This window comes from Schistocerca nitens, chromosome 4 (assembly GCF_023898315.1).
Source record: "Schistocerca nitens isolate TAMUIC-IGC-003100 chromosome 4, iqSchNite1.1, whole genome shotgun sequence".
Lineage (NCBI taxonomy): Eukaryota > Metazoa > Arthropoda > Insecta > Orthoptera > Acrididae > Schistocerca > Schistocerca nitens.
The window spans coordinates 389,095,934-389,109,143 of NC_064617.1; the positions used below are offsets into that span (position 1 = coordinate 389,095,934).

Below are 13,210 nucleotides of genomic sequence, written 5' to 3' on the forward strand. Positions count from 1 at the left end.
TAAATCACGGAATAATGTAGATAGAGAGGTACAAATTGACACACATGCTTGGAATGACATGGGGTTTTATTAGAACCAAAAAAATACAAACGTTCAAAAAATGTCCGACAGATGGCGCTTCATCTGATCAGAATAGCAATAATTAGCATAACAAAGTAAGGCAAAGCAAAGATGATGTTCTTTATAGGAAATGCTCAATATGTCCACCATCATTCCTCAACAATAGCTATAGTCGAGGAATAATGTTATGAACAGCACTGTAAAGCAAGTCCGGAGTTATGGTGAGGCATTGGTGTCGGATATTGTCTTTCAGCATCCCTAGAGATGTCTGTCGATCACGATACACTTGCGACTTCAGGTAACCCCAAAGCCAATAATCGCACGGTCTGGGGACCTGGGAGGCCAAGCATGACAAAAGTGGCGGCTGAGCATACGATCATCATCAAACGACGCGCGCAAGAGATCTTTCACGCGTCTAGCAATAAGGGGTGTTTTTTTTGTTTTGTTTTTTTTTTGTTCTAATATAACCCCATGTCATTCCAAGCATGTGTGTCATTATTCCGTGGTTTATTAAGGTTTCAAATTTATACTGACTTTTTGATCACCCAGTATTTTACCCATTAGTGCTCCACATTTACGTCCTAAGCACTAAATATTTGATGTTTGCTACTCTGATACTGTGCGATTTGTATCTTGTCACTCATTCTAAACAAAAATATTTTCCTACCTTTCTTCATAATTTTTGTAACACCTGCAGTGATTGATGCTAGCACGATCCTGTGGTCACTGAAGCCCTTTTCTACGTTAACTGACCCGAAAAGTTCAGGTCTGTTTGTTGCTAGAAGGTCTGAGACGTTACCTGCACAACTTGGTTCTCTCAGCATCTGCTCGACATAATTTGAGGTCAAGACATTCAGAATAACATCACAGCAGTCCTTGTCTCTGGCACCAGTTTTGATTCTATAACAGACAAATTGAAGTCTTCCCCTATTACAACAACGTCATCAGGGAAGCTATTCACGAAATTCTGCAAATTCGGATAATTACTAACTGCAGTGTATACACCAAATGCAGTCCAAACATCTGTGAGTAAAATAATGTCTTCCAAATAGATCGCATGATCCTGTATGACAGTATCAAATTTCACTCCGCTACAACGAGGAACCAGCATTTCAAGAGAGTAACCTTATGGTGGTTATTATCTGTTCGAAAAATATCACCCGATATCGACAGTTCTAAAAAATGTCATTACAGTAAAATGGGGTTACTTTGTGACTGTGGGAGCTACTCTGTGGCATGCGTTAATTTTCGCTTACTTCGAATCTCCCGCTGCGTCCAGAAAGGTGCCTAGAAACCAAAGATTAGCTCCAGCGGCTTGTCTGTAGTGCTGACCATCTTGCGGCAGCCAGCTGAATCTGACGCGATTCTTTTGTTCGTCGGCAGTGCGTTCGTATTGAAACCTGCCTTGGAACCATTGTTTGAATTGTTGTAAACTTTGTGTGCTGGAGCCGTTCATGTGAAAGAACTGCAGAAAACAGGTATATACGCCTGACTGTTAATATGTTGGCTACATTATGGTGTGATTTGACGTTAATTGTAATGTTTATGTAATCAGTATAATTATACAACCATAAAATAGCCTACCAGTAGTAGAAGCGAACATTGGTAAGACGAAGGCGAAATCTTCGAGTTTTGGTACCAGCAATACTCAGCAGCCGAAGAAAAAGTGTTCTGAAGTCTCAAGAAGAGTCACTGATAAGGTCGAGTCCTCAGATGAGAGCAAAAGCATCAAGTGGACCGATGACGATCCGAGTGACTCGGAAGCTCTCTGTGAAAGTTCTTCAGATGAGCCATCAGAGACGCACCTTCGATTACTGGTAAGTTACATCGAGACACAAGAAACGTCCACCACTTGAAAAGGGCCACTAAGAAGACCCCTGAATGCACATTCAAACTTGATGACGTTGTGGTAGTGAACTTCGAAGGGGAAATGTTCCCCGGAAGAGTGACTGATATCAAGCCAGGAGGCTACATGGTAAGCGACATGGGAAGGTAAAAAATATGCTGGAAGTGGTCAGAATGAGATGATTCCATTTATTATTCAACGGAGGAAGTTCTGTATAGAGTATCACTTCCAACACCAGTAGGAAAGCGAGGTCTTTTTGATGTTAAAGGTTTATTTTTAGATTAAGTAGCTACCTTTGTAAATTCTTTATGTTGTCAAACAATAAACCAATGTTTTGTATATTGCTTTAAATAAACATCTGATGGCGTAACTTTGTGTCAACGTTTATTTTCCATGCATTTCGAAGCAAAAACAACGCTTGTCACATAGTAGCCCCACCCAGTGGGGTAACTTTGTGACAACTTATAACAATTATATAATGGTTTCCTGTTGAACATGTTTATTTGTATAACATATCGCCACATAGTGGAAGGTTTCAGCAATTTCTTGGTATTACTTATTAAACTTCATAATTTACACTGTCAGGCCCATGCGAGCAAAACTAAAAAACTCACAAAGTAACCCCATTTTACGGTATTTTAAATCCGGGTAGAAAATATTCGAAATTCTTCCTGCGTAATTTAAATTACTGTACCGTATGTAGCACAGTAATGAAAGAATGTGTTTTATATCTCCAGAGCCACTAACTACGAGCCACGCCTGGTCCACGCGCAAGCAGCAGCTACGAAACGCGGAAGGCCCCTGGCGCTCACCTGGGTTGTAGCCGACGCAGTTGAGCGGGCTGCCGCAGACTCGCACGCTGGCGACGGGCGCGCCGTTGTCGGCGTTGAGCACGACGAGGTAGCCCTCGCTGCTGCCCGCAGCTAGCGCCACGCCGAACGGGTGGAAGCACAGCGACACCACCTCGTACGCCACCTGCGCTGACCACAGCAGCTTGTGGCGCCGCCACAGTGCCACCAGCTTGTCGTGGCCGCCCGTCGCGAACAGTTCGTCGTCCGGGTGCACAGCCAGGCCCCACAGCTGCCGTGAGTGTCCCAGCACCACCTGCGGTCCCATTCAGTCCTCGCGTCACAGCTCGATCGCTTTGCCCTTCGCACTGGAGTACCCCGGGCGCTTGTATTTCTGAACCAAATTCGTATGAAGAAGCAATGAATTGTGACGACTGTGAAAAATGGAAGGAAGCCTTAGATAATGAATATAAATCTTTACTTGAAAATGAAACGTGAATTTTGACTGATTTACCACCAGGCAGGAAGGTAATTAGTTCGAAATTGGTGTTCAAGGTGAAAGAAACGTCAAATGGTGAAATTGCACATTATAAGGCTCGTTTTGTAGCGAAAGGTTATTCCTAAATACCAGGAATAGACTATGAGGAAACGTTCTCGCCTGTTGTTCGTCATTCTTCACTTAGCATCCTGTTAGCTTCATCAGCTGAATTTAACCTTGACATTGAACATATGGATGTTCAAATTGCGTTCCTATATGGTGATCTCGATGAAGAAGTTTACATTCGTCAACCTGAAGGCTACGTGAAGAAGGGGGAGGAGATAAAGGTTTACAAGCTGAAGAAGGCAATTTATGGTCAAAAACAGGCGTCACGCGTTTGGAATATGAAATTAGATATGACATTACATAAAATGAACCTAAAGAAGTCAGAATATGATTCTTGCATTTACTCCAGAATTGAGAAGCAGAATATACTCATTATAGCTGTTTATGTAGACGACTTGATCATTTGCTCTAATAGAAATAATAAGTAGAAGAAAGAATCGAAGAAAGGATTAATGAATCAGTTTAAGATGAGAGATCTTGGTGAACTTAGTTGGTGTCTTGGCATGAGAATAAAACCGAAACAGGAAACAAGGGGCGATTAGTATTTATCAAAGCAAATATGCAGCAAACATACTCAAGAAATTTGGTATGGAACATTGTAATCCGGTTGCATATCCATTTGAACCTGGTTCAAAGCTGCAGAAATGTGAAAATAAATTGACAGATGACGAAAACCTTGTGTTACATCGCATTCCTTATCAGAAAGCCGTAGGATCACAATTGTATTTAGCTCAAAGTACAAGACCGGACATTGCATATGCTGTGGGGGTTCTAAGCAAATTCAATTCTAATTATCGGAAAATCCACTGGGAAGCGGTCAAACGAATTATGCGATACATTAAAGGCACAGTCAATGTAGGACTAATTTACCGAAAAAGTGGAACAACTGAAATTGAAGGTTTCTGTGACGCTGATTATGCATCAGACCTCCATCAGCAGCTATCAACGGCCGGCTATATCGTCAAGTTAGCTGGGACAGCAGTTTCCTGGACTTCAAAACGACAACAAACCGTCGCTCTATCAACTACGGAAGCTGAGTATATGGCTCTATCAGAAGCAGTGCAAGAAGCGGTAACCTTCAAGGATTGCTTCGTGAATTGTGTGTTACGCATAGTGAAAAACCAGTAAGTGTATGCTGTGATAATAGAGGTGCCATTGCACTGAGTCACAATGGTGTGCATCACGCTCGAACAAAACACATTAACGTGAGGCACCACTATATTCGTGATTTAATTAAAACAGGAAAATTCAGTGTGAAACCTGTAAGTACCGATAAGCAGCAAGCTGATTTTTTGACAAAGGCACTGCCTAAAGGTAAACATCAGTGGTGCTGTCAAGCTGTGGGACTTTCAGAGTTCACGAACTGACATCTCGAGAACTTGTGGGGGTGTTGGGAACAATCATATTTTACTCTTTGATGTGTTATATGTATGGTAGTTAATGTTTTCTCTTTGATCTTCGTTATGTAACATCGCTGAATACATAGTCTCTAAAAATGTGTGTTCGTGGCAGTATAATGTATTGTGTATTTGATTAAAAGGTCAACTTTATAATCTCACAGACGACTAATTAGAGTCTATATATAATATTTCCGAAATACGAAAACGGAATTTAGGAGACTGTTTCTCGCTGTTGTGTTTGCATATTAAGCTCTGAAGCGGATTTGCCGGCCCAGTCAAATATGGCGTTTGGAAAACAGCTGTTCCAATTTCTGATTTACTCAGCACAATCTCTTCACTTAAATACAGAGGGGTCCAAAAAATGTATCCACTGTTTAAAAGTCCATATCTGGCAAACTAACTGACAGAGTTGTCTCATCTTTGGTGGTGTAATAGTTTGTAGTTCCGGCAATCGCCACACAAGCATAGTATTATGTTGTTTTGTTTTGTCAGATGACAGTCGCCAGATGGTGTTTTTTTCTTAGTTGCACCCAGTTACTCGAGTAAACATGGCTGGTGCAAGGTTTACGTTCGATGAAAGGGAGTCAGTTTGAAGTGGTATTTTACCTGTCATCTGAGACTCGTATGGAGAGGGAAGAGTTTACTTTCAACAAGATGGTGCCCCAGACCACTACCAAAATCGTGTTAGGGCGTATCTCGACGAAAATCTACCAGGTAGATGGATAGGCCGTAGAGGTGCTGTGGAGGATCCACCACATTCCCCAGACCTAACTCCTCTGGACCTTTACCTGTGGGGAACACTAAAGGACGTCGTTTATCGACAAAAGCCACGCACATTCGATGACCTTGGAGAATCCATTGTACATTCATGTGTAAATATCCAACTGAACACGTTGCAGTCAGTAGTTCGTGCTGCAGTTCAGCGGCATCGTTTGTGTGTGGATGTTAATGGTGACCATTTCGAACACCTACAGTGATATCTTTAAGTTGGACTTTAAGCTACACTTCCACCAAAAATGAGACAACTCCGTCAATTAATTTGCAAGTTATGGACTTTTAAACAGTGGATACATTTATTTGGACCCCTCTGTATTAAGCCAAGTTTACACGGCGACATTGGGTTGCGCCATTGCGCCACTCGTTGCGTGGAAAGAATTGCACGCAAGTGATTTGTGATATGCCTGTAGACACGGCGACACCAGTATACACTTCAGCTTCATCGTTTTGTGGGTCCCTGAGTTGTGTCTGAAATGAGAGTTTTGGCAGCTGCACATCGCACGAGTTGTGGTGGAGTTAAAGCTTGTTGCGTGGAATCACTGCATAAGAAAAAAATGAGAAACGTGTTTCGATTCGGACTGGATGAAGAAAAGACGTCAGCTCGGTTGCTCAGCATCCTTGCTGAAATAATTTATAACAGAAGATCCAAGACGTTCTTTTAATTATCTTAGAATGTCGCCAGAACTATTCACGTTTCTTCTAAATAGAGTGATAAGGAATAAAGATACTGTAATGCATGAAGCGCTGTCGCCAGAACCGAAATTACATATCATATTGCGTGCATTACAATCGAGAACACTCGGCATGCTATAAGATACAGTTTTAAAAGGTGATGCCGCTATTTCATTAACACCAATAATTGTTAACATTAACAGGTTAATTATTAACATTAGCAACAATAATTATTCGAAGCAGGCCGCATTAAGAAGAGAATGGTTTGCAAACTACTCTCTTGAAGATAGATCCGTACAGTGGCAATATTTCAAAATTCTAATATATGTGAATGGGGAGCACTGCAGCGATGTTTTAAATAGATGAATATTGATTAAAGAATGCAGCTTCTTGAATTTGTGTAGCCTTCCCTCCTGTCAACAACATTCCTTACAAAGAGTTGGCCTACTCGTACGATGGGATTTTAGTCTCGTAGACGAGAGCATTGCCACAGCTGGAATTACACTTGCTTGTATTTTTCTTAATTCAGTTGTATATGTGCTCCTAGCACAATAAATTTTACCCTGCAGCTCAGATATTGTCAAACCATCTATGTTATGATCGCACATGACGGTCTCAGCGTCAGCAATATGTTGCTTATTTTTGTAATCAGCATCAATGAAAACCCACAAACTCCTATGCAAAGCATATACAGGGTGTTTCAAAAATGACCAGTATATTTGAAACGGAAATAAAAACTAAACGAGCAGCGATAGAAATACACCGTTTGTTGCAATACGCTTGGGACAACAGTACATTTTCAGGCAGACAAACTTTCGAAATTACAGTAGTTACAATTTTCAACAACAGATGGCGCTGCAGTCTGGGAAACTCTATAGTACGATATTTTCCACATATCCACCATGCGCAGCAATAATATGGCGTAGTCTCTGAATGAAATTACCCGAAACCTTTGACAACGTGTCTGGCGGAATGGCTTCACATGCAGATGAGATGTACTGCTTCAGCTGTTCAATTGTTTCTGGATTCTGGCGGTACACCTGGTCTTTCAAGTGTCCCCACAGAAAGAAGTCGCAGGGGTTCATGCCTGGCGAATAGGGAGGCCAATCCACGCCGCCTCCTGTATGTTTCGGATAGCCCAAAGCAATCACACGATCATCGAAATATTCATTCAGGAAATTAAAGACGTCGGCCGTGCGATGTGGCCGGGCACCATCTTGCATAAACCACGAGGTGTTCGCAGTGTCGTCTAAGGCAGTTTGTACCGCCACAAATTCACGAAGAATGTCCAGATAGCGTGATGCAGTAATCGTTTTGGATCTGAAAAATGGGCCAATGTTTCCTTTGGAGGAAATGGCGGCCCAGACCAGTACTTTTTGAGGATGCAGGGACGATGGGACTGCAACATGGGGCTTTTCGGTTCCCCATATGCGCCAGTTCTGTTTATTGACGAAGCTGTCCAGGTAAAAATAAGCTTCGTCAGTAAACCAAATGCTGCCCACATGCATATCGCCGTCATCAATCCTGTGCACTATATCGTTAGCGAATGTCTCTCGTGCAGCAATGGTAGCGGCGCTGAGGGGTTGCCGCGTTTGAATTTTGTATGGATAGAGGTGTAAACTCTGGCGCATGAGACGATATGTGGACGTTGGCGTCATTTGGACCGCAGCTGCAACACGGCGAACGGAAACCCGAGGCCGCTGTTGGACCACCTGCTGCACTAGCTGCGCGTTGCCCTCTGTGATTGCCGTACGCGGTCGCCCTACCTTTCCAGCACGTTCATCCGTCACGTTCCCAGTCCGTTGAAATTTTTCAAACAGATCCTTTATTGTATCGCTTTTCGGTCCTTTGGTTACATTAAACCTCCGTTGAAAACTCCGTCTTGTTGCAACAACACTGTGTTCTAGGCGGTGGAATTCCACCACCAGAAAAATCCTCTGTTCTAAGGAATAAACCATGTTGTCTACAGCACACTTGCACGTTGTGAACAGCACACGCTTACAGCAGAAAGACGACGTACAGAATGGCACACCCACAGACTGCGTTGTCTTCTATATCTTTCACATCACTTGCAGCGCCATCTGTTGTTGAAAATTGTAACTACAGTAATTTCGAAAGTTTGTCTGCCTGAAAATGTACTGTTGTCCCAAGCATATTGCAACAAACGGTGTATTTCTATCGCTGCTCGTTTAGTTTTTATTGCCGTTTCAAATATACCGGTCATTTTTGAAACACCCTGTATATCCATAAAGCGAACAGTATTCTCCGTTCCCCATTTCATGTTTCAGTTTGTCTACACTCTACAAACACACATAACCTCAAAACTCGTGCAACCAGTGTCGCCCAAGTTGGAACACGCCGAAAGCTTTTAGTTTCAGCAACTAGTTGCGCAAACGCGTGGCGCGCATGCGTAGTGGCCGGTAGCGCAGTTGCCTGCAACCTAATGTCGTCGTGTAAACTAGGCTTAGAGATTCCCAGTTTCATGCTCATTCTGCTTCTCCTTCAGCGCACAATAAGTCACGCGTCCATGTAAGTCGAATATTTTGAAAACCTGACAATCCAACCACGTTTCATGGGAACGAAAACCGATTGTCGAAGAGGAAGACCAGCAGCAAGAATAGGATTTCCAGAATCGATTGCGAAGTGTTTATGTGGACAGTTAGAAACGGTATTGTGAAATCTGTTTACGTAATCTGATTTCGGGAGCCCCATGTAAACATAGGGGGAGCTTGCACTGTAGGCTGCAGTCTCAGTGATACTGTCAACGATCGCCAGTGGTCGCTCGACAGACATCTATAAAACTCACTGTGGGTCCGATTTCCTTCGTCGGTTTTTGGAGGGATTACGGAGGTAGAATCTATTCTACGAGAAACAGTGTTTTCAAGGTTCGATCGCTGGGGAAGTGGAAAGTAGAGAGGAAATAAGAAACGTTTTGTTTGCAACACTTAGCTACACCTTCCAGTTACGTCTCTAATGCGTTAATGCTCCGACTTAAGACATTTGTCCTCACATGGTACCAACTTTTTAATACTCTACGTGTAGTTCAGCTGTCTCTGCTTTCAGCCAATTCTCTGCTCTGTTCGTTATCTGTTCCAAAATGCTGTCGCCCTGGCCAGCGTCTCTTGTGGGCAAAGAGGTGAAAATGTAATGGAGCCAAGCCCAGACTGTATAACGGGTGATTAAACACTTCCCACTGTAAACGCTGCAGGAGTATCTTTGTTGTAGCTGCAGAGTGCGGCTGAGCATTGTCATAAAGAAGGTCAATGCCTGATGACACATTTCTCTTCGCTTGTTCTAAATTGCCCTTTCTACCCTGTGGTTATAATTAAAGGGCAGATACGGAGGTCCAGTGTGCGCTGTAATTACCGTATGGCAGCGAGGCAGGCATGCTAATGCATTAATGTGGACCGATTTACGCTAGAAAAAATTTAGTTCCAATTGTAGCCATTGGGTGCAGATCTGGCGTTGTGTTTGTATGATGGAATGTTATCTACACTGCCATCTGACAACCCATAATGTGAGTGAACATTATGGATATTGCAAAAAAGAGACCTTGCTCTGTTAACGAAACTATTTTATGTGAACAGCAGCAATTACAGTGCTGCATTGAGAGAATATCGCCGACTCAAACATCTGAGATGTCCGATGTCATCAAATGATTTAAAGAAGATGATACTGAAATTTGAAAACACAGCTGAGTTTGATGTGGCACATAGAAGAGGAAAGCGTACTATTCCGATGGAATTTATTGACGAGGTTGCCGTTGATGTAACTGATCAGGCAGAAAGTGACCTGGGTGTTGCTAGAGCTCGTGCAGTATCATGGGAATTGTTCATCCTGTGGTCAAGAGTACGTAAAGTCTTTCTGTATATTTTACACTGGTAACTATACAAGATCCGGACAGTGCAGCAACTGGAAGCTCACAATCCGCAGCAACATGCTGAGTTTGCTCTTCAGTTTCCGGCACGGATCATAGTTTACAACATGTGGTCGGACGTTATTCTATAGAGTTGTGAGGGGCGTTTCACACTACAGAGTACAGTGAATACGCAGAACTGACGAATTTGGGGTTCTGTTAAACATTGTGTTGGGCATGAAGAGCCACTGCATTCGCCTTTAATCTCGCTCCATTCTTTTTTGAAGAGAATACGCCCAGAGGGCCTGTCAGGTGTATCATGACGTCTGTACATTATCAAGACCTCCTTGTACAGTATGTGATTCCTGCTTTCGAAGAGTGTATCTGTGTGGAAACCATTGTGTTCATGCAAGATGTGGCAACATCTCAGGTAGCTCGCCCAGTAAAAGATCTGCTTAATGCAGCCTTCCATGACCGTGATATCTCCAGATGTTATCCACATGCATGGATTGCAAGTTCAGCTGATCTGAATCCATGTGACGTTTGGCTCTGGGGATATGTAGAAGAACACGTTTATCAGAGATATGTTCTGCTGCGAGCAACTGTTTATCACGTCGTTTTACGGATATAGCATCGCGTTGACGTCTCTGGTGCTCATACTGAGCAACCTGCTTAAGTGACAGTTAATAATAAAACCGATATAATGTCTTTGACACTTGTTTCAGGTTTCATTCCGATTTCCCACTCCTAATTATTACATATGGAAACATTTCCATACGTCTTTCTTGCATTCGCAGTGCCAAATTTTCACCTGGTGGCCAAAATTGGAACTAATATTTTTTTCAGCGTAAATCGCTTCCTCATTAATGCGTTAGCGTATTTGCCAAGTTTAGCTTCTATACGGTAATTACGGCCCACACTGGACCTCTGTGAGTAGCTGCCCTTTAATTACAACCATCACGTAGATCTTGAAAGAGTCACTCTGTATGAGGCTACAGTGAATGTTGTGTCACACTCCATGAATTCCACCAATAGAACTCCTTTTCGGTCCCAGAGCACAGTAGCCATACACTTTCTTATGGAGAGCGTTCGTCGTTCGTTTGTACTTCTTTGGTTTACTAGGGAAATGAGACTGCATTCACTGTTAGGAATTGCTCTTCTACTTCTTCGTTTTCGAGATGGACCCATGGCTCATTCCGTGTGTCAGTTTTGTTGAAAAAAATCTTGTCCTTCGTCGTGGAGAAACTTTAAGTCAGTATCCATTCGCTATGTTTTGCGATAGTCGGACAGCATCTTGTAAACCCGCCCCGGACAGACTTTTCAGTCCTGAAGTCTCTCTCTCACAATGGTGCAGAGGGCTAATCGTGAAGTTCCGGGAAACGTATAACTCAACACAAAAATTGTGAACCGACGATTTTCTTCAATCGCCTGATCCACTCACCGAACAAGATCGTCGTTTGACTCTCGCTTCCCTTCATGGCCGTCAACGTAATGGACGTCTGACTGTAAGTCCTGTTTCGAAGTTTCGAATGACAGCACAAATTTCACACTTGGCGGTAGACACTACTGTTCTAGGCATTTTCAGGAGCTCATTGCGCGCTCAGAAATGACAAAAGCGACGTGGTACGATCAGTGGGCATAGTAGAGACACTGTGCAACACATCTGCGCAATGTTTCGCAGCATTTTCACTGTTAATTTAATTTCGCGGCTGATCGGACCTTCCGAAAAGTAGTCCACGTAACTGTACATTCGTTTCTAATTTACTGGAGTAACCAGACAAATTTTACGATACATGATACGAAGAGAAATATGTTTCATGGCATACTCGGGATGAGTCGTGGTTACACTGAAAAGCAAGAATACGGGGTTGCGTTTTTTCGCTGCTGTTCCGGGAGCTTTTTTTTATAACTGACCACTTGCGCTTTTACAGAAGTAGTTGTTGCTCTCCGTACCTTAGCTCTGGCTTGCCTTGCTGCTGATGAAATCAATCGGCTAAAATAGTTATTTTTCCCCAATATAAGTGACTATTTTTGTTATTCAAATTTCTTTTCAGTGTACTAGGAATCATGGATATACTGCTTAGTTTTTCTCTGCATTCTGGTAACGGACAGTTTTCAGGTCCATTGAACGTAAATCCAAAGTTTAAATAATTCTGTTGGTACTTACAGAATGTTCCAGTACTACTTTCACGAGGCTTACATTTGGATCCGTTTCGCTCGTACTTTTGTTACTGTTATCTGTTTCTGTCGCTCTGTTATCTTCAAATTTTTTCCCCTCTAATCAAAAACTTATTTACATCGAAAAATTAAAACATTAACCGGAAAATGCATACACGTGTGTAATTAAAAATCAACCTCGAATAGGCCACAACATGGACAGCTAGTCTGCAAGAAAATGAATGGTGTAGACAAGCTGTGAGTGCGATAGTCAGAGGCTCTCGTATTGTTGCTGACTCGTACGTTATCTCCCTCTCATTGTTGCCAACTCTTATGCCAGCGTGCCGTCAGAACTTGCTAGATTGTAAAGTGTACCGCGAACAAGAAAATTTTGAGAACCACTAGTCTAAATATTACGAGCTGAGTGATCTATCTCGTAAAAATGTGTTGGTCCTCTGAAGTAAAATTCCATGAAAACAATATTAATATCCAACCCACCACAAGAGACTTCTCCATAATCAGCGTTTCCTAATATACATTCCTGGAAATTGAAATAAGAACACCGTGAATTCATTGTCCCAGGAAGGGGAAACTTTATTGACACATTCCTGGGGTCAGATACATCACATGATCACACTGACAGAACCACAGGCACATAGACACAGGCAACAGAGCATGCACAATGTCGGCACTAGTACAGTGTATATCCACCTTTCGCAGCAATGCAGGCTGCTATTCTCCCATGGAGACGATCGTAGAGATGCTGGATGTAGTCCTGTGGAACGGCTTGCCATGCCATTTCCACCTGGCGCCTCAGTTGGACCAGCGTTCGTGCTGGACGTGCAGACCGCGTGAGACGACGCTTCATCCAGTCCCAAACATGCTCAATGGGGGACAGATCCGGAGATCTTGCTGGCCAGGGTAGTTGACTTACACCTTCTAGAGCACGTTGGGTGGCACGGGGTACATGCGGACGTGCATTGTCCTGTTGGAACAGCAAGTTCCCTTGCCGGTCTAGGAATGGTAGAACGATGGGTTCGATGACGGTTT

At 42.9% G+C, this 13,210-nt stretch overlaps 1 protein-coding gene and 1 long non-coding RNA gene across 2 annotated transcripts in view; one reads left to right on the plus strand and one right to left on the minus strand.

Annotated features, from left to right (window-relative positions):
• LOC126251552 (uncharacterized) overlaps window positions 1-3,246 on the plus strand; it is a 46,893-nt gene extending 43,647 nt beyond the window's left edge. Inside the window, exon 7 of the long non-coding RNA XR_007545755.1 lies at window positions 2,644-3,246. This is a non-coding gene — a long non-coding RNA (uncharacterized LOC126251552). The remainder of the gene's footprint in view (window positions 1-2,643) is intronic.
• LOC126251551 (echinoderm microtubule-associated protein-like CG42247) overlaps window positions 1-13,210 on the minus strand; it is a 569,483-nt gene that overhangs the window by 66,522 nt on the left and 489,751 nt on the right. The window contains 1 exon segment of the mRNA XM_049952063.1: window positions 2,719-3,010. Coding sequence (XP_049808020.1) covers window positions 2,719-3,010 — 292 coding nt within the window.